Source organism: Canis lupus, chromosome 9 (genome assembly GCF_011100685.1).
Source record: "Canis lupus familiaris isolate Mischka breed German Shepherd chromosome 9, alternate assembly UU_Cfam_GSD_1.0, whole genome shotgun sequence".
In the NCBI taxonomy this organism is placed as follows: Eukaryota; Metazoa; Chordata; class Mammalia; order Carnivora; family Canidae; genus Canis; species Canis lupus.
This window is the reverse complement of record NC_049230.1, coordinates 43,937,540-43,964,202: the sequence shown is the minus strand read 5'-3', so window position 1 is coordinate 43,964,202 and position 26,663 is coordinate 43,937,540. Positions and strand designations below refer to the sequence as shown.

At 39.0% G+C, this 26,663-nt stretch overlaps 1 protein-coding gene and 1 pseudogene across 32 annotated transcripts in view; one reads left to right on the top strand and one right to left on the bottom strand.

The window, feature by feature from the left end:
- EFCAB5 (EF-hand calcium binding domain 5) overlaps nt 1-26,663 on the bottom strand; it is a 181,311-nt gene that overhangs the window by 153,507 nt on the left and 1,141 nt on the right. For 28 of the 32 annotated variants that reach the window (XR_005364730.1, XR_005364727.1, XR_005364726.1 and 25 more), the window contains exons 2-5: nt 5,900-5,954; nt 1,974-2,023; nt 1,182-1,244; nt 354-438 (exon numbers count right to left, since the gene is read on the bottom strand). Coding sequence is in view for 22 of the 32 variants with exons in the window: in XM_038548378.1 (XP_038404306.1) it covers nt 354-438; nt 1,182-1,244; nt 1,974-2,015 (190 nt within the window). In the remaining 10 variants the exon portion in view is untranslated. Of the gene's footprint in view, nt 1-353; nt 439-1,181; nt 1,245-1,973; nt 2,024-5,899; nt 5,955-13,542; nt 13,560-26,663 lie in introns of those variants that run through there. The other 4 variants (XM_038548379.1, XM_038548383.1, XM_038548380.1 and 1 more) reach the window with 4 other exon arrangements.
- LOC106559317 lies at nt 19,175-19,848 on the top strand (annotated as a pseudogene).

Sequence of the window (26,663 nt, the reverse complement as noted above, 5' to 3'; positions counted from 1 at the left end):
AAAAGTTTTAAGTAGCATCTATAGTGATGCCTGTAGTCCCAGTGGGTTGAGCGTCTGTCTTCTGCTCAGGTGGTGATCCTAGGCTCATGGGTTCAAGTCCCACATCTGGCTTCCTTGTGGGGATCCTGCTTCTCCCTCTGCCTTTGTCTCTGCCTCTCTCCTTCTGTGTCTCTCATGAATAAATAAATAAAATCTTAAAAAAAAGATGGTGAAGGGAATAGATTTTAAACTATTTCCCAAATTGTATTTAAATTACCCCTGGGAGTATATCTTTTTAAAGGCAAACTCTTAAAGGACTGCATCCCCAGTGAAAATATAATTGTTTTAAATTCCATTGTAGGTTAGCTCTCTACCTTGGGATTTGATTTCATCTGCTTCTGTTTCGGCCACATTGCTGCTGGTGTCTAATGCAGAACTGCCTGGTACACCCTGTGAACTCTGAAAGGAGAAAAGAAACCTCAGTTTTAAAATGAGTTACTTTTCCTCAAAGTTGCATCAACTTTCCCAGTTAAAGAATCCCAGTTTGGGATCCCAATCTGCTGCGCCACCCAGGGATCCCTGCTTCCCCTTTTTTATAGAATGTTCCTCCTCATTAAAGTCTTGTATTTAAACAAACACAGGGATCCCTGGGTGGTGCAGCGGTTTAGCGCCTGCCTCTGGCCCAGGGCGTGATCCTGGAGACCCGGGATCAAATCCCACGTCAGGCTCCTGGTGCATGGAGCCTGCTTCTCCCTCTGCCTATGTCTCTGCCTCTCTCTCTCTCTCTCAATCTCTCTCTCTCTGTGTGACTATCATAAATAAATTTAAAAAAAATTAAAAAAAATAAACAAACACAAAGTTAGTTAAATTATTAACATGGGAATTATATTTTCAGAACAAATAGTGAAGTTACCCTAAAAACTGATGATTATTGTACTCAGGGTAATAGTTCTCATTTTAGAAAGCAATCTTTATATACCTATAATTTATAATAGCTTTTCACAAATAATTTACTTGTCCATGGAAACTTCCTGCAACTGACTCAAATGAGTCAGCTTATTAACATGAACTTGCTCTTTTCCATTTGCCATTTTGTCTATCTTTTTGAATACCCACATATTTTCTTTTCCTTCTTCATAAGAAAATTAATTTGTCCAGCTGACTCTCCAACACTAACATCTGATTATTCATGAAAACTCTACCTCAGTAGGTTCTTTCACTTCAGTTTCTTCGGGTTTGTTTTCTTTGTCTTCTTTTCCATTTTCCTGAAATGGAAACAGTGTTAGTAACTGGTATACAAAAGAAGCTAAAGATAAAACTAACATACTCTAGTATAGTAAGCTTTTATGTAAAAAAATTTTACATAATGGGCAAACATCATACCAAATAAAATCACACAAAGTAGCTGTATTAAATTAAAACAGTAATAGACTTGTTATAAATGCCAACCAGCTAGAAGCAGATTACAGTGACCCAATTATTATTTGATACCCTCCTCATCCCTCCCTTTATTTTTTTTTTAAGATTTTATTTATGTATTCATGAGAGACACAGAAAGAGAGGCAGAGACATAGGCAGAGAGAGAAGCAGGTTCCCTGCAAAGAGCCCCATGGGGGACTTGATCCCAGACCCCATGATCATGCCCTGAGCCAAAGGTGGATGCTCAACCGCTGAGCCACCCAGGCGTCTCCCCACCCCTTTTTCTTAAGTAGACTCCACACCCAGCATGGAACCCAATGTGGGACTTGAAATTCATGACCCTGAGAGCAAATCAGAGCTGAGATCAAGAGTTGGCTGCTTAACCAACTGGGCCACCCAGGCACCCCAACCCCTTTTTTTCCAGCACTTTTATCATAACCTGATGCACAATACTGCAACTAAAAAGAAAAACAATTAAATAATAAAATATGATACCACATCTCAATTTTCTCAAGAATGTTGCATCTCAAATTCTCTCATAGTTAAGTAGTTAGAAACCTATGTAGGCTGGATACCTGAGCAGGTTTAGGTTCCTCTTGAAATGCTGACTCACTCATCTGGGCCACTAAAAGGTATCATAAAATGGTAGGGAAAAGTATTACCAGACCAATATTAATAACAAAAAGAGAAAGTATTAATAAATAACAAAAAGTACTGTGGAAGGCTGAAATCACCCCCAACCCCCACTGCATCCCATGATTCTATTGAATGGTAAGTTCTCAACTGCTAAACTTTTCAAACTGTACTACTGTTAATGCTGTTGTTACTGACCAAAACTAGATTAGTGCAAGGCTAATGACAAGAAAACTCAACCATTAATAATCACCACTATTATCATTAAAAAAAGAAACACACACACAAAATGGCAACAGTAATGCAAGTGAATTTTTTAAGACATTATTATTATCATTAATTTTTGAAATAATGATTCAGATGAGATGAAGTGAAACTTTGATGGTTACTCAGTTCATGTGAGAATGACAATACAGACATTAGAGTAATAATCTCACTAAGTATTTTTTTGAATGAGGAGTTCTGAGAGGAATGTGATTTATTTATATTAAGGAATGAAAGTGGATAATTATCAGATCTCTACTTCACTGCAAATGACCAGATTCAGTCACAAATTATCAAAATCATTGCTGTGTCAAAAATCATTTAAGAATTTGTGTATATTTAGGCTAGGTGCTATGTAGAAAGGAGATTTTATATACTTGGCCTCTGCTTCTAGGGGTAGCTACAATGCAGGGACGATTTAATTTGAAATGGTGTCTTTATAATGTGCTAGAGTGTTTACATTTCTTTTTATCAACACAGCACATGTTCTAGTTGAAGAAACCAAAATTACTGCCTTTGGAGACAACAGATTCCAACCTTTTAGAATAGCTGCTTCAAAGCATTTTTGAAGTTCTTAAATAATAAATATAAAATAGATTTCTTTGTTAGGTCCCAATAGACTGCTTTCTCTGCTTACAGTGTCCATCTCCTGAAATTACTAAGAAGTTCCTTTCCATTTCTTTTTAAAACAGTTTGTTTGGATCCACCCAGATAAATTCAATACAATAAACCTTTATGGGTGCCTTCTATATGCAAAAAGACATTGGAGTTGTGAAGATGAGTAAGACTTGTGCTCAGGGAGACAGGAAAACTTCCTTTGAAGAGTTCCTAGTTTAGCGATGGAAAAAGGGATAAAAAAATGCAATTCAATCTGCAAAGTGCAAAAGAAGAGGTGCATATAAAATGCTAAGAACACAAAGGGTTAAGCAATTACTTTTCCCAGGGAGATCAGGGAAGTTTTCATAGAATTACAGATTTTTAAACTGGATTTTAACAGACTAATAAGACATTTTTGTGTAAAGAAGAGGGGAAGAGTATTTGAAGGAAAAGGAACAATACATGCGAGGGTATGAAAGTTAAAAAAGGAAGCACTCATGTAGCAGAGCACAGTTATATAAAACAAAATTGCAGATGTGGCTGAAAAAGTCACTTTTCAATCTGTAAAAGTTATTCATGCTGAATCAAGGAGTTTGGACTTTATGCTTTTAAGCATAGAATAGATATGATCAGATTGGTGTTTTTAAAAAGTTACCTCCACCAGCAAAGACTGGAATTATGAAGGACAGGGGGAAGAAAGAATGAAGGTAAATTTTCCACCTGAAATGTTGCACTTGCGGTAAATGGCCCTCATCAGTCTAGGTTCTGCCTGACATTGCCAATCCCCAAACCATATCGCTTCAGATTCACTTTTTGCAGTGCATGCAGATGGTTTTAGACTGTAAGCACCTGGAATTCTGTCTGAGGGTTTCCTGCCAGTTTAAATGTGGGGATAGGCAAGAAGCGCTTGAGAGCTGGTATCTAATAAGAGAAGCCCTCGGCCAGGGATGGATAGGGAGTTGTATAATGGTCCCATGGGTAGAACATTTCTGTCTCCCAGAGTTCCTCAATGGAATAGAGCTTCAGTTGCCTGAATTGCAACCTGCCCAATAATACAGGCTCCCTTCACTTTCCTGTAATACTTCTCTATTCCCTTACCATTGTTTCCTGGAACCACCTCCCAAATGAACTTGCACTCAACTCTTTGTATCAGTCTACTCAGAGGGAACATAAACTAAAACAGATAATGATGATCAGGATTGAGGGCAAAATTGGATCTAAAGAGTGAAAGAGAAATAGTTAAGGTTCGCGGAGTGGTTTTTTTTCTTTTTTTCATATTTACAAGGCTAAATGGATGATGATGCCATGAAATGAAATAAGGAAAGGGGAGAAAACAGGTTGAAGGAAGGATAAGAGTTTGAGTTTGGAGATGCTAACACATTTAGGTATCTGCCCAGTGGTCTATAGAAATTTCCAGTAAGAATCTTAATGACACTGAAATATATTATGGTGCATTGGTAGGAAGTTATGCATAATCAAGTCCATCGGGAAATGACAGAAGTATTACCTAGTCTGAATAGTACTAACTTGCTTTTGAATTACTCAAAGTTCATAACATTCTACATACCTCATCCTCCCATCCGTGAGATTATACAGTCATTTTATGTAGATTGCCAGCTATGAGACAGAGTTTTTGTGAATCTGGTAAGGGCCCTTTATATGCATTCCCAGTAGATTTATAAATTGGTGAATTGCAGCATTTGGCATCTTGATTGACAAGACTGTCAGTCATATATGAAAGGACAGCCAGTTAACCTTGAGGAAAGGGTTTCTAGGTAGAAGGCAGAAATTATACACAATTCTGATTTGTCAGACTAATAGAAGATAAGAGATGTCAATTAGCTGGATTTCATGAGTTTTAAACCCCTGGGTACTGACAGAAGGATACATTTGCGGATGGATGCTGGTAGGAGCTTACCCAATAAGAGTATCTTCTAGGAGAGGGGAAAAAAAGTTAAAGATAAACCCTTGCTGATGAACACTTAGAGGTAAGGCTAGGAAAGAAAATCCAGGGTAAGACAGAGATAACTGCTGAGAATGGCAAGAGATTCCTGCAGCTATTCACCTGCATGCTGCTGGCCTAACTCCCAATATCAGCCTCTACTACCGTGCATATGCCACAGCAAGTTGTTCCAGCAGCCCCACAGGAAAAGCCAAAGTCTGTACAGTTGTACAGACTTTGCTGGGCCTGGGTTGACCCTAACCCGACATTGGTCTACATAGTCCCACTCACTATAGTTAACCTTATAGTTGTGCACCTGTAAGACAGTAGCCCCAATTCCCATCACTGGCCTCCCCTGCCAAACATGTGCCTATAGCTAGCCCCTATAGTCACACATGTACACATTGACAGCCAGAGCCACTGCAGCTGCCTATGTGCCTGCAGTTGGCCCCAGACTCTGCTGGGGGCCCTAGATTTCACCACTGCACATCTGTATGGTCTCTGCAGCCAGCCTCAACTGGCCCCACAGCCAAGTGTGTGCATACCACTGGCTATGGCCACCATCACTGTCTGGCATGGTACCTAGCCAGTAGACAGGAGGTTCTGTTAAAGAATCCACCAGGGACACCCTGGTGGCTCAGTTGGTTAAGTGTTTGACTCTTGATTTTGGCTCAGGTCCTGATCTCAGTGTCCTGGGATAGACCCGTTACAGGCTCTGTGCTCAGCAGGGAGACGGCTTTAGGATTCTTTCCCTCTCCTTCTGCCCCTCCCTCTCTCCCTCACATGCTCTCCCTCTCTAAAAGAAAACAAATAAATCTTTTTTTTTTTTTAAAGGACCCAACAGTCCTTCCAGCCATTGTGCACTGCCTGCAACTCTCACCAAGGATCATGCAGTTCTTGATGTCATGGACCACAGCTTCCTGAGCCAATGACACACCATGCCACCTCCACCCATCTCCATCTACAGGCACTACATGCCCTCACACTTGGCATCCTGTAGTACTAGACCAAGGGTCACAGCATGTTCCAGCATGCTCCCAACCACAGGTAAAGGTATTTCCTTACCAAAGTCATTCCATAAAGTCTGGAAGAGGTGACTCTTCTTCAAATGCACAAACACCTACAAAAGTGACAGAGATCACAAAGAATCAAGGAAACATGATACCACTAAAGGAACACAGTAAATTTCCAGTAATGGACCCCAAAGAAGTAGAGACTCATAAATTACCTAACAAAGAATTCAAAATAATTGTTTTAAAGATGTTCAGAATGCTACAAGAGAACACAGATAAACAGTTTGATGAAATAAACAATAAAATAATGAAAAGATAAGTTCCTGAGGTGCCTGGATGGCTCAGTTAAGTATCTGTTTTTCGCTCAGGTCCTGATCTCAGGGTCCTGGGTTTGAGCCTCGTATTGGGTTCCCTGCTCAGCGGGGACCCTGCTTCTCCCTCTCCTTTTGCCCCTCCCTCTGCTTGTGCACTCTGTCAAATAAATAAATAAAATCTTTTTAAAATGATAAGGTCTACAAAGAGAAAACATAAAAAAGAACACCAGAAATTTTAGAACTGGAGAATACAAGGACTGAAATGAAGAATTCAATAAAGAGCTTCACTAGCAGATTAGACCAAGCAGAGGATTCAGTGAATCTGAACACAGATTTACTATTATTATTATTGAAGTATAGTTGACATACAATGTTACATTAGTTTCAGGTATAAAACATAGTGATTTGACAAGTCTATATATTATGCTATGCTCGCCACACATGTAGCTATCATCTGTCACCATACAATGCTATTATAATACCATTGACTATATTCCCTATGCTGTACTTCTTATCCCTGTGACTTATTCATTCTATAGTTGGAAGCCTGTATCTCCCACTCCCCTCACCCATTTGGCCCATTCCTCAAATCCCTCTCCTGTGACAGTCATCTCTTTGTTCTCTGTATTTATCAGATTGTTTTTGCTGTTTATTTGTTTTGGTTTTTTAGATTCCACATATAAGTAAAATCATATGGTATGACTTACTTAGCACACCCTCTAAGTCCATCCATCTTGTCATAAATGACAAGATCTCATTCTTTTTTTACAACTGAGTAATATTCCATTGTGTGTGTGTGACATCTTTTTTTCTTAAGGTTTTATTTATTCATTAGACACAGAAAGAGCACAAGCAGGGTGAGCAGCAGGCAGAGGGAGAGGGAGAAGCAGACTCCCCACTGACAGGGAGCCTGATGCGGTGCTCAATCCCAGGACCCTGGGATCATGACCTGAGCTGAGGGCAGACACTGAGCCACCCTGGCACTCTGACATTTTCTTTATCCATTCATCTATTGATTGACACTTGGGTCGCTTTCACATCTTGGCTATTGTAAATAATGCTGCAATAAACATAGGGGTGCATTTATCTTTTTGAATTATCGTTTTCACTTTTTTGGGGGTAAATAAATACCTAGTAGGAACACAGATCACTTGAAATGATCCAGTCAGAGAAAAACAAAGGGAAAAAAATGAAGGAGAATGAAGAAAGCCCTTGGAATTGTTGGGACACCATTAAGAGAAATAATCTATGTATTATGAGAGTCTAAAGAGAGGAAGAAATGGGCAGAAAGCTTAGTTTAAAAAGTATGTCTGAGAACTTCCCAAATCTGCAGAGATATCTGCATGTCCATGTTCAAGGAGTTCACAGGTCTGCAAACAAATTCAACCCAAAGATATCTTCCCCAGGACACATTGTAATAAAATTGTCAAAAATCAAAGACAAAGATAAATCTTGAAAGCAGCAATAGAAAAGAAGTATGTTACCTACAAGGGAACACCATAAGACTATTGGTAGAGTTCTTAGCAGCAACCTTATAGGCCAGGAGAAAGTGGGGTGATATGTTTAAAGTAGTCAAGAATACTCTATCTGGCAAAATTCTCCTCAGAAATAAAGAAGAGACAAAGTCTTTCCCAGACAAAAAAAATGCTGAGGGAGTTCACCACTACTAGAACTGTCTTACAAAAATTTGTAAGGAATTCTTCAAGCTGGCAAAAAGGGACACCAATTAGTAACATGAAATATATGAAAACATAAAACATACTGATAAATACAACTATATAGTCAAATTCAGAATATTTCAATACCGTAATGTGGTAGTATATTAATCAGTTAATTCTAGTATTAAGGTTAAAGGACAGAAGTATTAAAAATAACTATAACTACAATATTTGCTAATGGACATACAATATAAAAAGATGTAAATTGTGGCATCAAAAACAAAATAGGAGGGTAAAAAGGTAGAGTTTTTATATGTAACTGAAATTAAATTGTTAACAGCTTAAAATAATTATTGTAGTCTATGTTTCCTGGTAACCACAAAGCCAAAATCTACAGTAGATGCACAAAAGATAAAAAGAATGGCATCAAAGCATACCACTATGGAAAATTATCAATTCACAAAGGAAGGCAGTAAGAGAGGAAGAAAACAACAAAGGAACTATGAAACACCAGAAAACAATGAACAAGATGATATTATTAAGTTCTTCTCTATTGATAATTACTCTAAATGTATATGGATTAAGTTCCCCATCAAGGGGTACCTGGGTGGCCCAATGGTTGAGCATCTGCCTTCCGCTCAGGTTGTAATCCTGGGGTCCTGGGATTGAGTCCTACATCAGGCTCCTGCAGGGAGCCTGCTTCTCCCTCTGCCTATGTCTCTGCCTCTCTGTGTCTCTCATGAATAAATAAATAACCTTAAAAAAAAAAAAAGCTCCCCATTAAAATGCATAGAGTGGCTGAATGGATGAAGAATGGATGAAAAATGGATGGGGCAGTTGCCTTACTAGGAGATGCCCATTTTCCTCAAGACTCACCATAACCACCTCTTACTTCTAGGAGATTCATAACTACAATCAGATGTTAAAATGCTCCAGCAGTGCAAATACAAAGTCTGGCCAGGAAGAAATAGTTTTTATAGCAAAAGATTTTATGATTTGCATAGACAGTGGCAGAAACCCAAGGAATGTGTGTGAGAGTATATTATAAGGAAATTAAAGAAAGAAGCACAGAATATAATGCTGAGTTGTTAGAATTTATTAATATGGGTACACTTATCAGAAATTAAGGATTTAATGTTTTAGCATCTACAGCTGGAAGTGACACTAATCATTTATTTGGTAAATTCACTGAAACTTGGACTCTTTAGTAGCATGTGCTTAAACTGAGATACTGGAACTTCCTTGGCATAATGTAAGAAGAAATACCAAGGCTTAGGGAAATAGGAATATTGGAGTAGATTTAATTGCATATTGACTTGCACATCCACTCCCCCCAAGTACATCCTCTAAGAGAATTCTGTCTAAGGGACAACACTTTACTAAAGCATTGAAAAGTATATTAGTGATGGGAGTATTTATATTCTTGAAAAGCTCTATAGTGGCTTTCTTCTATAGGCATATGGAATGACCCATTTCAGGATAGTAGAGGCCAAATATTAGTGTTTAACTACCTACCTAACTACCTAAGTAGACACATTTACCATAAAGAGCAGTGGAAATACAGTGGTAATCAGATGTTTTTTTTGACTCTCAGCAATCTGTGTGGTTAAAGGACTGGTGTTTCTAGGAATAAAAGAGATGGCCAGCCTACTGAAATGTTGGTCATCTACCTATGGTATAAAAAAATCCATATATGGTGACCAAAAATATGACTCTAGTAACCACAGTGGAGAGTTCTGACATCTCACCAGTTTCTAGGCCTAAACCCCATAACTGAAGGCAAGGTTGGATCTACTTAAAGGAGGAAACTGCAGCACTGCCATCAGTATATAGGGAAAAATCTTCCAAATCTTCTTCACAGGATCTGTGGTCATCTCCTAAAATGACTATGTGCCAGGGAAAATAAATATTCAGGTTTTTCAGGGATTTCTAAACATTGGCACTAAGGTGATGTTCATTCCTGGGGACTCTAAATGCCACTACAATCTACCAGTTTAAGTGTGGGCTTATGGTGGACAGGTGAGAAATTGAGTCTTTTTTTTTAATGGAACAGTTTAGGACCCTTTATTTACAGTTCTCAGAAGCCTTGTTTAGGGGCTTATGAATGTAGAGGTTGCTGCTAGGCTTCCTGGTCTAGGGCTAGAAATCTCCAGCCTTCTACAGTTAAGGGGACTTGTTCAAGTGGAAGTTAGTACCTTATACTCCATAGCCAATGTTGCAGCTGACTTTAGGCTGGTGAGGATTGTAGAGCCATGAATGGGAGGGGAGGAATGTGTGGAGATATAAGAACCTGGCTGTGGTGTTTCTAGAGTGGATACATAAACAACTGGTATTGCCTGTATCCTGTTTATGAAGGCATTGTATGCTAGAAAGACAAAAGCTGTTGACAACAGCACCACAAAGAAAGTAAGGAGGATGGTCTGGTGAGAACCCAGAAACTTCTGGAGGACATTTGAATTTTCACACTGATCTTTCTTCTGCATGGATTTGGAAGATTTTGCTTGCTGGGATGTTTAGCAAGTATTACTGAACTGCACATGGCACAGCATGAGGGTCTCATGAAGTATTGTTGTAATGCTGACTGACTTGGGGTGCAGGATCCTTTAAGATTAGCACCATTTATGCCAGTGGTGAAAAGCCTGAACACAGTTGAATTGGGGTATTGCTGAGGTAGGTCATAACTGAGCATTAATTTTGATGATGCATCGACCACCACCTGGTTTCCCTAAGGGAAAGAAATATGAAGAGGATTTTTGCTTTTACCAAAAAAAGGCAAAAAGTACAAAATAGCATTCAGCATTTTGCAGTGAGCCACTATACAGCAGCATACACCCTAAGCTCCTTCTCTAGGAACCACACTCAATAGCTCAGCCTTCAGCAACTGTTGCTTTGAACTATGTCTGAGCCTCTATCTGTATTTTATCTCAATGTATTTTATGTATCCATTAGCAAGATGTGTCATAAGAAATCAGTAAAGCCTAAGAGATTTGATTTTTGGGGTCTAGGAATGCTCAAAAATTTTTTCCATATATATAAATGGTAATTACTTCTTGGCATCATTCTGGTTTACAGAATGTTTCAAAAGAATGCTGTACTTTCTTCAGATAGTGGGGGAATACTGTACTTTCTTCATTTGGCTTCCAGGATAACAATATCTGAGTTTTTCTCCCACTTCCCTAGTTGTTTTTTACGTTTCTCTTGTTACTCTTCTTTTCTCAGAGTTTTTTTTTTTTTTAAGATTTTATTTATTTATTCATGAGAGACAGAGACAGAGACAGAGAGAGAGAGAGAGAGAGGCAGAAACACAGGCAGAGGGAGAAGCAGGCTCCATGCAGGAATCCTGACGTGGGACCCAATCCTGGATCACACCCCAGGCTGCAGGCGGCGCCAAACCACTGCGCCACCGGGGCTGGCCTTCTCAGAGTTCTTAATATTGGAGTGCTTCCAGGGCACTTATAATATGAAAGGCCAAGTTGTAGCCCTTGGGAAGTCCCCTCCCTTACATACATATATACCAGAAGAGTAAACAATTTTGCTTTCCTGGGATGGCAGAATGGGGAATTACAGAGATTAGTAACACCAACAAAGATCTGAAAGAAGCAGGAAGTGATGAAACCTATCTCATGCCAATTTAACCTGCCTGTTTGGTTTATGAAGAAGGCAGATGGATTTTGGAGAATGATCGTAAATTATTATAAAGTTAATCAGCTGATGTTTCCAGCTGCCTTCCATATGTAATATCTTTATTAGAGCAACTCAACACAATCCCTGCCACCCTGTATACAGCTATTGACCTAGCAAATGGTTATTTCTCCATACAAATTGGAGAGAACACCAGAGGCTATTGGTTTTTACTTGGCAGGGCCAACAATATAATTTCACTGTCTTGCCCCAGGGCTATTTCAGTTCTCCTGCTCTCTACCATAATGCAGTCCACAGAGATACTGAGCATCTTGACCTTCCAATCAGCATTGAGTTTGTCCAGTACATTGATGACATTATGCTTATTGGATTTGGGGAGCAGGAAGTAGTATGGTCTTTAACTGTCTTCATAAAATATGTGCAAACTAGAGGATGAAAGTTAAACTCCATTTCTAGTATCAATTTCAGTATCAGTCAAATGTTAGTTACTAAATTATTAACTCAGCACTAAACTCATCTTTTTGTATTCTTCTTTGATGCTGGAGCTGAGACTCTAAAAACCACATTTTTTTTGCCTTGCCAGTGGGTTCTGGTAAGCTCTGCTAATTGGGGGCACCAGAGGGAGACCCCAAGACTGAAGAAGGAGAAGAGAATTGTTCCTTCCTGTGTATCTCAAGACTGCTTCTTGTAATCTTTTGGTTCCTGTGTGCTTTACCTCTGCAATGCTTCTTTATCCTCCTAGCAGTAGGTCCTTTCTGTTGCAATGACTAAATCCAGTTTGTAGTTTTTCTACAGTCCTGTACATTTCATTGACTCAAAGACACCAACTCCAGCCAGACAATGTTCCTGCCTTAGAAGTCTGGGTCCAGGGCACCTGGGTGGCTCAGTGGTTGAGCGTCTGCCTTTGGCTCAGGTCGTGGTCCCAGGGTCCTGGGATCGAGTCCTGCATCAGTCTCCCCACAGGGAGCCTGCTTCTCCCTCTGCCTATGTCTCTGCCTATGTATGTCTCTCATGAAAAAATAAATAAAATCTTAAAAAAAAATTAGAAGTCTGGGTCCAATGTAGTCTCTCCTCTAAGCTCAGAAGCACCAACATCAGCTAAGCAGCATCTTCCCAGAGATCTGAGTTTTAGCTCTGTGTGTGTGTGTGTGTGGGAGGGGGGGGGTCACTCCTCTAAGTTTGTAAATTTTTTCCTTTGCTTCCTTTATTTTTTTCTCCAGCTCTAGATGCAGTAACAGTTGGTCCCTCTATCATACCTTAGATTTCTCTTTTTAGCTTTGCAGTCATCTACTTAACTTTATATCTAATTAACAGTTCTTGTTAAAGTATCTATTCAAATAACTAGTGTGGTTTCTATTTGTGCCCCTATCTGGGCACTGATTATTAAAGTTAGTAAAAGATTACTAAAGTTTATTAAAAATTACAACCAGGTAAAGGTAATACATGACTCAATCATACTCCACCTATTATATATTCTATCTGTATTGATTAATTTATAGCTATATCACTTTGTAACTAGTCATTTCAAATGTAAGGAATATTTTAATAAGTTTAGCTATATAAACCATAGTCTTTTAAGTGACACACTTCATTTAGTGTGTAATAAATGAGTTATAGATGTACTGCTGCAAGATAGTTACCTATTCAGCTCTGAGTGGCCTGGAATGACTGGGGTGGTTGGTGCCTCCACATAATTCACCCCTGACCAGAAGCAATTTCTTCCAAGGATTCTCGGAGAGTAGCCCAAAGTAATAAGAGCCTTATGATCCTAGTGTCCCCCATGGTCCCACAGGAGGCAAGCACAATGAAGAACTTGCTTTATTAAAGCAGGCATTCTTTAAGAAAGAAGCAAAGCCAAGGAGTATTCCACTACCAGGGCATCACTTTCCAAAGCCAGTTGCAGTGAGTATTGCTGCTTGTCATAAGCTCAGAGCCTTGGAGCTGCTGAAAAAGTGCAGTTTCAGGTACTCAAAGGGCAGGACTCACAGCCCAAGGTGTGGCCAGGAAAGGCAGGAAGGCCTGCCAGATACTTATGAACTCAGCTCCCAATCTGCCTCTGTTCATATATATTGAATTCTTACCTTCGTATACAGCTGATGTATCCTTTTAGTTACATCCAACTTAGCTGCAGAATTTTCATTATAATAACACAGTCATACTCTGCAAATTAGAGCTTCATCATTATTTTGTAATATATACTTGATACGAAAAGTTTAAGTGGATTTTAAATCCAGTCATGTTATAAGATAATGCCACATTATATTTGCCATGGGAAAAAGTAAGAGCTATTAGAGTCACAGATAATTTATACTCGTACATTTTTAATTGTTGTGAAAATCATTTTAAATTCATCACCTAGTTACATGAATTATAGTCTCATCAATAATGACTACCAAGTGATCATTGTTAAATTGTCTTGTTCAGGAATTACATGCAGTCATTTCAATCCTAAAATTCTACATTTCTTATAAGACTGATTTAGTGGTGATAAACTCCTCTAACATTTGTTTATCTGGGAAACTCTTGATCTCATCTTAAATTCTGAATGATGACCTGAAATGTTAAAATAAATTCCTTTTTTTGTTTGTATTTATTTTTTGTTTAAAGGAAGTTCTCCTTCTTCTTTTTCCTCCTCCTCCTCTTCTTCTTCTTCTCCTTCTTCTTCTTTAAGAAAGCAAGAGTGAGAGCAGGATGGGGAAAGGGCAGAGGGAGAGGAAGAGAAAGAATCCCAAGCGGCTCCATGCCCAGCAAGGAGTCCAAAGTGGGGTTTGGTCTCATAACTCAGAGACCACGACCTGAGCCGAAACCAAGATTCAGATGCTTAAACAACTGAGCCACTTAGATGCCCCTACAGGGAAGGGAAGAGTATGTTCTTTTAATGGAAAGAGAAGAACATAACTAGGAGAAAATTATGAAAAAATCTCACTGGTAAAAGCAAACATATAGTAAGGTAGTAGATTAATCACTTATAAAGCCAGTAAGGAGGTTAAAACACAAAAATAGTAAAATCAATTATATCTACAAAAATTAGTCAAGGGATACACAAAATAAAGATGTAGAATAAGATATCACATACATAAAACATGGAGAGTAAAAATGTAGTGCCTTTAGAATGTGTTCTTCAGCACACATGTGAACTGAAGTCAACAAACCAACAGTATGAAACCATCAACTTAATACAGATTGCTACTATACACATATTTTATACACGATCCTCACAGTAGCCACAAATAAAAACCTTACGATGCACAAAAAATAAAGAAATCTGAGCATAACACTAAAGAAAGCCATCAAGCCAAAGGGAAGAGAGCAAGAGAAAAAGGAACAAAGAACTACAAAAACAACCAGAAAACAACAAATGGTATTAAGTACATACCCATCAATAATTACTTTAAATGTAAATGCTCCAATTAAAGACATCAGGTGACTTAATGGATAAAAAACCAAAATGCATTTATATGCTGTCTATGAGATTCACTTCAGACCTAAAGACACATATAGACAGAAAATGAAGGGATAGGAAAATGATATTCCATGCAAATGGAAGTAAAAAAAAAAATCCAGGGTAGTAATACTTATATCAGAAAAAAGAGACTTTAAAAGAGAAAAAGGGGGGGAGGAGCAAGATGGCGGAAGAGTAGGGTCTCCAAATCACCTGTCTCCACCAAACTACCTAGAAAACCTTCAAATTATCCTGAAAATCTATGAATTCGGCCTGAGATTTAAAGAGAGACCAGCTGGAATGCAACAGTGAGAAGAGTTCACGCATCTATCAAGGTAGGAAGACGGGGAAAAAGAAATAAAGGAACAAAGGCCTCCAAGGGGGAGGGGCCCAGCGAGGAGCCGGGCTGAGGCCGGGGCGAGTGTCCCCAGGACAGGAGAGCCCCGTCCCGGAGACGCAGGAGCTGCACCGACCTTCCCGGGCGGAAAGGGGCTCGCGGGGAGTTGGAGCAGGACCCAGGAGGGAGGGGATGCCCTCGGGCTCCCCGGGACAGTAACAGCAACTGCGCGCCCTGGAGAGTGCGCCGAGCTCCCTAAGGGCTGCAGCGCGCACGGCGGGACCCGGAGCAGCTCGGGGGGCTCGGGCGGCGGCTCCGCGGAGGGGGCTGCGCGGAGAGGGCTGCGCGGCCCCGGGAGCAGCTCGGCCGGGCTCGGGCAGAGGAAGAGGCTCCGTGCAGAGGGGCCTGCGCGGTTCCAGGAGCAGCTCGGAGGGGCTCGGGCGGCAGCTCCGCGGAGGGGGTTGCGCGGCCCGGGAGCGCGAATCCACCAGCGCAGGCCCCGGAGCACAGGGCGCCGGGACACAGCCCAGGATCCGGCCTCCTCCGGGACAGGCAGAGGCCGGGAGGGCCCAGGACAGCAAGGACGCTCCTGCCCCGAGCTGAGCAGATCAGCGGCCCCGCCCCGGAGCCTCCAGGCCCTGCAGACGGAGTTCCTGCCGGAGCTGAATCCAGGTTTCCAGAGCTGCCCCGCCACTGGGGCTGTTCCTCCTGCGGCCTCACGGGGTAAACAACCCCCACCGAGCCCTGCACCAGGCAGGGGCACAGCAGCTCCCCCAACTGCTAACACCTGAAAATCAGCACAACAGGCCCCTCCCCCAGAACACCAGCTAGACGGACAACTTCCAGGAGAAGCCAAGGGACTTAAAGAACACAGAATCAGAAGATACTCCCCCGTGGTTCTTTTTTTTTTTTTTTTTTTTTGGTTTTTTTTTTTTTTGTTTGTTTTGTTTTGGTTTTTTTTTTGTTTGTTTTGTTTTGTTTTGCTTTTTGATTTGTTTCCTTCCCCCACCCCCCCTTTTTTTTTTCTCCTTTCTTTTTCTTCTTTTTTTTTCTTTCGTTTTTTTTTTCTCTTCCCCCTTTTTTTTTCTCTTTCTCTTTTCTTTCCTTCTTTCTCTCCTCTCTTTTTCTCTTTTTCCCAATACAACTTGCTTTTGGCCACTCTGCACTGAGCAAAATGACTAGAAGGAAAACCTCACCTCAAAAGAAAGAATCAGAAACAGTCCTCTCTCCCACAGAGTTACAAATCTGGATTACAATTCAATGTCAGAAAGCCAATTCAGAAGCACTATTATACAGCTACTGGTGGCTCTAGAAAAAAGTATAAAGGACTCAAGAGACTTCATGACTGCAGAATTTAGAGCTAATCAGGCAGAAATTAAAAATCAATTGAATGAGATGCAATCCAAACTAGAAGTCCTAACGACGAGGGTTAACGAGGTGGAAGAACTAGTGAGTGACATAGAAGACAAGTTGATAGCAAAGAGGGAAACTGAGGAAAAAAGAGACAAACAATTAAAAGACCATGAAGATAGATTAAGGGAAATAAACGACAGCCTGAGGAAGAAAAACCTACGTTTAATTGGGGTTCCCGAGGGCGCCGAAAGGGACAGAGGGCCAGAATATGTATTTGAACAAATTCTAGCTGAAAACTTTCCTAATCTGGGAAGGGAAACAGGCATTCAGATCCAGGAAATAGAGAGATCCCCCCCTAAAAGCAATAAAAACCGTTCAACACCTCGACATTTAATTGTGAAGCTTGCAAATTCCAAAGATAAGGAGAAGATCCTTAAAGCAGCAAGAGACAAGAAATCCCTGACTTTTATGGGGAGGAGTATTAGGGTAACAGCAGACCTCTCCACAGAGACCTGGCAGGCCAGAAAGGGCTGGCAGGATATATTCAGGGTCCTAAATGAAAAGAACATGCAACCAAGAATACTTTATCCAGCAAGGCTCTCATTCAAAATGGAAGGAGAGATAAAGAGCTTCCAAGACAGGCAGCAACTAAAAGAATATGTGACCTCCAAACCAGCTCTGCAAGAAATTTTAAGGGGGACTCTTAAAATTCCCTTTTAAGAAAAAGTTCAGTGGAACAGTCCACAAAAACAAAGACTGAATAGATATCATGATGACACTAAACTCATATCTCTCAATAGTAACTCTGAATGTGAACGGGCTTAATGACCCCATCAAAAGGCGCAGGGTTTCAGACTGGATAAAAAAGCAGGACCCATCTATTTGCTGTCTACAAGAGACTCATTTTAGACAGAAGGACACCTACAGCCTGAAAATAAAAGGTTGGAGAACCATTTACCATTCGAATGGTCCTCAAAAGAAAGCAGGGGTAGCCATCCTTATATCAGATAAACTAAAATTTACCCCAAAGACTGTAGTGAGAGATGAAGAGGGACACTATATCATACTTAAAGGATCTATTCAACAAGAGGACTTAACAATCCTCAATATATATGCTCCGAATGTGGGAGCTGCCAAATATATAAATCAATTATTAACCAAAGTGAAGAAATACTTAGATAATAATACACTTATACTTGGTGACTTCAATCTAGCTCTTTCTATACTCGATAGGTCTTCTAAGCACAACATCTCCAAAGAAACGAGAGCTTTAAATGATACACTGGACCAGATGGATTTCACAGATATCTACAGAACTTTACATCCAAACTCAACTGAATACACATTCTTCTCAAGCGCACATGGAACTTTCTCCAGAATAGACCACATATTGGGACACAAATCGGGTCTGAACCGATACCAAAAGATTGGGATTGTCCCCTGCATATTCTCGGACCATAATGCCTTGAAATTAGAACTAAATCACAACAAGAAGTTTGGAAGGACCTCAAACACGTGGAGGTTAAGGACCATCCTGCTAAAAGATAAAAGGGTCAACCAGGAAATTAAGGAAGAATTAAAAAGATTCATGGAAACTAATGAGAATGAAGATACAACCGTTCAAAATCTTTGGGATGCAGCAAAAGCAGTCCTAAGGGGGAAATACATCGCAATACAAGCATCCATTCAAAAACTGGAAAGAACTCAAATACAAAAGCTAACCTTACACATAAAGGAGCTAGAGAAAAAACAGCAAATAGATCCTACACCCAAGAGAAGAAGGGAGTTAATAAAGATTCGAGCAGAACTCAACGAAATCGAGACCAGAAGAACTGTGGAACAGATCAACAGAACCAGGAGTTGGTTCTTTGAAAGAATTAATAAGATAGAGAAAAAGGGCATTACCTAATGACAAAGGAATCAATCCAATAAGAGAAATGATATTGTAAATATCTGTGCACCCAACATGGAAGCACTTAAGTATATAAAGCAAATATTAATAGCTATAAAGGGAGAAATTGATAGTAATACAATAATAGTAGGAAACTTAAATATGCCACTTACATCAATGAATACATCATCCAGACAGAAAATCAATACGGAAGGAGTGGCTTTGAATAACCCATTAGACCAGCTGGATTAACAGATATATATAGAACATTCCATCCCCAAATAGCAGAATAGACATTCTTTTCAAGTGCACATGGAATATTCTCCAGGATAGATCACATGTTAGTCCACAAAACAAGTCTCAATAAATTTAAGAAGACTGAAATCATATCAAGCATCTTTTCTGACCACAACAGTATGAAACTAAAAATCAATTATAAGAAAAAAGATGGGGATGCTGGGGCGGGGCGGGGGAGGGAGCTCAGTGGTTGAGTGGCTGCCTTCAGCTGGGGACATGGTCCTGGAGTCCCAGAATTGAGTCCCATGTTGGGCTCCTCGTGGGGAGGCTGTTTCTCCCACTGCCTGTGTCTCTGCCACTGTGTGTCTCTCATGAATAAATAAAATATTTCTTTTTAAAGAAAAAAGATGGAAAAAACACAAACACATTGAGGCTAAACAACATGCTACTAAACAACCAATGGTCAACAAAGAAATCAAAGAGGAAATAAAAATATACATGGAGACAACCTTGCAGATGCCACCACCCCAGAGCTGCCCATGTCACCCAGCCATGGTCAACTCCACCATGTTCTTCAACATTGCTATGGATGGCAAGTCTCTAAAGACCTGCCATCTTTATTGGCTGCACCTCCTTTGAGCTGTTTGCAGACAAAGTTCCAAAGACAGCAGAGAACTTTTGTGCTCTGAGCACTGAGGAGAAAGGATTTGGTTATAAAGTTTCCAGTTTTCACAGGATTATTCTGGGATTTATGTGCCATGGTAGTGACTTCACAGGCTGTTATGGCACTAGTGGCAAATCCATCCATGGGGGGAAATATGATGATGAGAATTTCATCCTTAAGCACACAGGTCCTGGCATCTTGTCCAGATGCTGGACCCTAAACAAATGGTGCCCAGTTTTTCATCTGCACTGCCAAGACTGAAAGATTAGATGGCAAGCATGTGGTCTTTGGCAAGGTGAAAGAGGGCATGAATATCGTGGAAGCCATGGAGAGCTTTGGGTCCAGGAATGGCAGAACCAGCAAGAAGATCAGTATTGCTTACTGTGGACAAATCTAATAAATTTGACTTGTGTTTTATCTTAACTACTAGACCATTCCTTCTGTAGCTCAGGAGAGCACCCCTTCACCCCCATCTGCTTGAAATATCCTATAATCTTTGTGTTCTCACTGCACAAAGTAGGTTCCATATTTTCCTTACTCCCTTCAAAGTCTAGCTGGATTGCAGAGTTAAGTTTCTGATTATGAAATAAAAACTACACAACAATAACAACAACAAAAACATGTAGACAAATGAAAATGGAAACACAATAGTCCAAAATCTTTAGGATGTAGCAGAAGCAGGGAATTTTTTAGTGATACTGGTCCACCTCAAGACACAAGAAAAGTCTCGAAACAACAATGTAAACTTACACCTAAAGGAACTAGAAAAAGAAGGACAAATAAAGCCTAAAGTTAGCAGAATAAAGGAAATTACAAAGACTAGAGTGGAAAAAAATGAAACAGAAACTAAAAAAATCAATAGAAAAAAATCAAAACTTATTTTGCAATAAGTCAATAAGAGAAGGACAATCATCATATGGTTTCACTCACATATGTAATATAAGAAACAGTTCAGAGGATTGTACAGGGAGGGAGGGAAAACTTAATGGGAAGTCATCAGAGAGGAAGAAATACCAGGAGGGACTCTTAACTATAGGAAACAAACTGAGGGTTGCTGGAGGGGATGTGGTAGGAGGGATGGGGTAATTGGGTGATGGGCATTAAGGGAGGCATGTGATGTGATGAGTACTGGGCGTTATACACAACTGATGAATTATTGAACGTTACATCTGAAACTAATGATGTACTATATGTTGGCTAATTGAATTTAAATTTAAAAAGGAGAAATACGCTTGCAGAAAAACAAAAAACAACAACAAAAGAAAAGTTAAATGAATCCAGTGGTTGATTCTTTGGAGATAAACAAAATTGATAATCTTACCCAGACTCATCAAGAAAAAAAGGGGAGGACTGAAATTAAAAAGATCAGAAATGAAAGATGAGAAATAACAACCAACACCACAGAAACACAAAAGATTATAAAAGAAAACTATGAAAAATTGTATGCCAACAAATTGGACAACCTAAAAGAAGCAGATAAATTCCCCCAAACATACAGTCTTCAAAATGGAATCAGGAAGAAATTGAAAGTGTGAACTGACTGATTACTAGTAATGAAATTGAGTAGGTCCTCAGAAACTCCCAATAAATAAAAGTGCAAGACTGGATGTCTTCAATGCTGAATGCTACCAAGCATTTAAAGAAGAGTTAATACCTATTCTACTCAAACTATTCCAAAAAATAGAAGAGAAAGAAAAATTTCCAAATTCAATCTATGAGGCCAGAGTTACCCTGATACCAAAACAATGTAAAGACACTACAAAAGAAGAAAACTACAGGCCAATTTCTCCAATGAACATAGATGCAAAAATCCTCAACAAAACATTAGCAAACCAAACTTAACAATAGATTGAAAGAATCATTCACCACAATCAAGTGGGATTTAGTCCAGGATGATTCAATATTCATAATCCAATCAATGTGATATATCACACTAACAAGTGGAAGGATGAAGACTATATGATCATCTCAATAGATGCAGAAAAGCATTTAACAAAATACAAAATCCACTCATGATATAAACTCTCAACAAAGTAGGTTTAGAAGGAACATATCTCAACATCACAAAGGCCATAAATGAAAAGCCCACAGCTAGCATCATCTTTAATGGTGAAAACTGAAAGCTTTTCCTTTAAGATCAGGAACAAGCAAGGATGTCTATTCTCCCTATTTTTATTCAACATAGTAATGGACGTCCTAGCCACAGCCATCAGACAAGAAAAAGAAATAAAAGGCATCCAAATTGGTAAAGAAGAGGTAAAACTATCTCTATTTGCAGGTGACATGATATTTTATATAGAAAACCCTAAAGAATCCACCAAAAAACTATTAGAAGTAATACATGAATTCAGTAAAGTTGCAGGATACATACTTTTTTTTAAAATTTATTTTTATTTATTTATGACAGACATAGAGAGAGAGAGAAGAAAGAGAGAGAGGCAGAGACACAGGGAGAAGCAGGCTCCACGCCGGGAGCCCAACGTGGGACTCAATCCCGGGACTCCAGGATCACGCCCTGGGCCAAAGGCAGGCGCGAAACCGCTGAGCCACCCAGGGATCCCCTGGGTACATACTTAATACGCAGAAATCGGTTACAATTGTGTGCACTAATACCAAAGTAGCAAAAAGAGAAATTTAAAAATACTCCTGTTTATAATCACATCAAGAAGAATAAAATACCTTGGAATAAATTTAACAAAGAAGGTGAAATACCTATACTCTGAATAATATAAGACACCAATGAAAGAAATTGAAAATAACACAAACAAATGGAAAGATATACCATGTTCATGGATAGAAAGAATTAATATTGTTAAAATGTCCATACTACACAAAGCAATCTACAAATCTGACGTAATCCCTATCAAAATACCAACAGCATTTTTCACAGAACTTGAACAAATAATCCTGAAATTTGTATGGAACCACACAAGACCCTGAATAGACAAAGCAATCCTGAGAAAGAAGAACAAAGCTAGAGGTATCACAATCCCAGATTCCAGGATATACTACAAAGCTATCATAATCAAAACAGTATAGTACTGGCACAAAAATAGACACATCAATAGAACAAAATAGCCCAGAAACAGACCCATGCTTATATGGTCAATTAATCTTTGACAAAGGAAGCAAGAACATAAAATGAAGACAGTCTCTTCAATAAATGGTGCTGAGAAAACTGGACTTCTACATGCAAAAGAATGAAACTAGACCACTTTTTTATTTTTATTTTTTTAATGTTTTAAAAAATTATTTATTTATTTATGATAGTCACACAGAGAGAGAGAGAGAGAGGCAGAGACATAGGCAGAGGGAGAAGCAGGCTCCATGCACCAGGAGCCTGACATGGGATTCGATCCCGGGTCTCCAGGATCGCGCCCTGGGCCAAAGGCAGGCACCAAACCGCTGCGCCACCCAGGGATCACTAGACCACTTTTTTTATACCACACATTAAAATAAACTCAAAATGAATTAAAGACCTAAATGTGAGACCTGACACCATAAAATTCATAAGTAGTAATCTCTTGGACATTGACCTTAGCAACATATTTATGGATATGCCTCCTCAAACAAGGGAAACAAAAGCAAAAATAAACTATTGGGAATACACCAAAATAAAATGCTTTTGCACAGCAAAGGGAACCAAAACCAAACCAGAATGGCAACCTTCTAAATGGGAGAAGATATTTGCAAATTAACCAATAAGGAGTTTATATCTAAATTATACAAAGAACTTATACAACTAAACACTAAAAAAACAATCTGATTAAAAAATAGGCAGAGGACCTGACTAGACATTTTTCCAAAGACATACAGATGGCCAATAGACACATGAAAAGATGCTCAACATCAATAATAATCAGGGAAAGATAAATCACAACTACAATGAAATATTGTCTCACACCAGTCTTAACGGCTAGTATCAGGAGACATGAATCACAAGTGTTGGTGAGGATGTGGAGAAAAGGGAACCCTTGTTCACTGTTGGTAGGAAGGTAAATTGGTGCAACCACTGTGGAAAATAGTATAGGGATTCCTCAAAATATCAAAAATAAAACTACAATATGATCTAGTAATTCTACTACTGGGAATTTACCTAAAGAAAATGAAAATACCAATTTGGAAAGACATATGCACCCCTATGTTTATTGCAGCATTTACAATAGCCAAGATAGGTTAGCAACCCAAGTGTCCATTGATAGGTGGATCGATAAAGAAAATGTGATAGAATAGATATGAATACGTATACATATGAATATTACTCAGCCATAAAAAAGAATGAAATCTTGCCACTTGCAACAACATGGATGGATGTGAAGAGTATTATATTAAGTGAAATAAGCCAAAGACAAATACCATATGATTTCACTTATGTGTGGAATCCAAAAAACAAAACAAATAAACAAAAAACACAAATAGACTCATAAATACAGAGAACAAATGTGGTTGCCAGAAGGAGGGAGGTAGGGGTTCAGATGAAATAGGTGAAGGGGATTAAGAGGCAAAAACTTCCAGTTATAAAATAATTAAGTCATGGAAGTGAAAAGTACAGCATAGAGAATACAGTCAATAATATTGTAATAATGTTTTTTAAAACCTACATAAAAAAATGTTATGTTTATAGAAGCAACCTCAGGTTTTTTCACTAAATTTCTGAGAAGACTATTTTGAAGCTTATATAAATGCAATATTTAATATTATCCTTAATATGTTTATTTTTTAGTTTATTTTTATCATTATATTATATAGTATTTTTTTTCACCAAGCCCCATAGAGTTGCCTCCAAATCCCCTTTAATTTATCCCAGTGTGCTATACAAATATCATTTCTATGGATGTAATGATATGAAAAAAGGTTGAGAAGCACTGTTTTAAGCCTTAGATCGGGATTCTTAACCTGGGGACTCTCAATGGATTTCAGTGAGTATGTGAAATGTGCAAGTATATCTTTCTGGAGAGAGAATTAATAGTTTTCATCAAGCTCTCAAAGTTTTCAAATTCTGACCTCAAGAATTTCAAAAGTTCCCCTATAATTTCACCTCTTAAGAAGCGATGATAAAAGTTAAGGGTTAAAGGAGTTCCAATGGCACAAGTAGGCCTCCATTATCACAGGTCACAGGTGGGAAGAAAAAAGTTTCCATAAATAGAACTAGGAGGACTTCTGTCTCTGGGTTCCTCTTTTGGGAATCTTACACTTGGCCTCTCTCTCTCTCTTTTTTCTTGGTCTCTCTCTTCTCAAATTCAACTCACATACTAAGAAGATTCTAGGATCTTTTCTCTATTAGAAGGAGATACTTCCACACTTAGATCACCAGAAGACCAAGTAGAAACCAGGATGGAGCCCAGGGAAGAGGGATAAATGGGGCAGAGAGCATAGATTTCAAATGCTCATATGTGATCTAGCTCGGCAGCCAAAGCCTGAAAGTCAGTATCATAAAATGTGAATTTTCCCAGACCTCTTTCTCTGTGTTTTTAAAGCATTTTGTACACATCTAGGCTTCTCCTGTATATGTATCTCCCTTGGAGGCCTAGTAGAGGTGATTGAAACCACAGTACCACTAAACCATTATGTCATTATTTGGTGTGTTTTTCCCTGCTAACAGGCTTTGAGCCCCTGGTAGACTTTTATTTGTTCTTAAAAACAGTGCCTAGCAATATAATACACACTCAGCATTTTCTCAATTAATGGTGACTAAATTAATGAACATGTGCCAGTAATTTCCAAATCTTAGTTTCCTTAAAAGGTTATATACCAGGAAGAGATATTTCCTCTGTAATTTAGTAAATTACCTTCCTGATACAAATGGACTTAATGTGAATCTGTATACCTTATAATCCCATTTTTTTAGAATCCTAATTTTGACCAGGATTTTATCACCCCAGATATGCTTAACAAAGATGTTCTATATCTGCCTACAGATGAGACATGTCTTCACCACTAACCTACTTTTCCTACTATTAAGAAAAGGTGTGAATTATGTCTTCTTAAGCCCTTTTTATTCCCTTTTAGCCTGATGCTGTTTTCTACACATAGGGTACACTCAACAAAAGCTGACTGAACTTGGAACAAACTTTAGAGAATAATAAAGTTAACTGAATTACATACAGGGTTTTACAGTTTATACTGTACTTTATCATGCATCATCTCATTCGATCACAAGAATCCTGTGAGTTAGTGATCCACTGTAGAAACTAATTCTCAAAAATTTTAAGCCATTTGAATTAAGTTTTACGGAGTTGGAACTAGAAGCCAGGTCTTTTGACTGCTATGGTAGTGATCTATCCCACTCTAAGATTAATGGAATTAAGTCATCTGCCAAAAGAATTTATGTTGCCACACAAAAGCAGATAATCAGTGTTGCTATCCCTGAGTCACAAAGAAAATTAACATACAAGCACATTACTAAGACCTGTTGATTTGTACAATATTTTTTTTCTAGAATAGTTTCTACACCACAGGTTTCACTTAAGCGAGTTCATTCTGCTTTCAGCTATGTACATTTCTTAGTTATGCATGTAGCTTCCTGTTTGGTCTCGTAAGCATTGGTTCAAAGTTCTTATTTCTGAACTTTGTCTTTTCTTTTCCTGTTTACTACGCAGCTCTGGGGAAAAAAAAAAAAAACAACACAGTCAGATTGTTTAATCTGTGAACCATACATCTTTGTTTAATTTTGTCTCGCAGGCACTCTTCATCACCACCAGGGGGCAAAAGCCTACCAGCTAGCTTCTCTGCAATTCATTCTACACAAGACTGTACAGTACAGGGACCCTCAGTGTCTGATTCTTGATGGAACCTCCCTGCTAATTATTTCAACCGCAGGGCCCCAGGGAGAGAACAAAGGCTCAGCACAGAGGGCTCTAGTGGCACTTAACCATACAGCAGCCAGAAAGAGCTCATGACAGCCCTGTCAGTTTAAAGGATCCAAGAGAGTTTGAGTGACAATAGAAGGAGGAGGCTTTAATAACTGCAAACTCCTTAATGTGTGTGTTTTCTACAGTTTTGATATGTATGGTGGTATATTGCAGGGCATCCACTCAAACGGAGAAATAGCTTTGTCAACTCTTTCTCTGTGTAGTCAGTGGTATTTGCATAGTGAGATCCTCCTCCCCCTTTTAATCCTGATTTTTTTAAAATTAATTTCTTGGTTTATAGTCTGTGGACGGTTTATCTTTTAGAAAGTATTCCTGGAAAATATTTAATAATCTACATCTCATATATGTCTAAGCAATAAGGAAATCCAGAGCCAAAGGAGAAAAAAAAAAAAATCTCAAGAAGCAA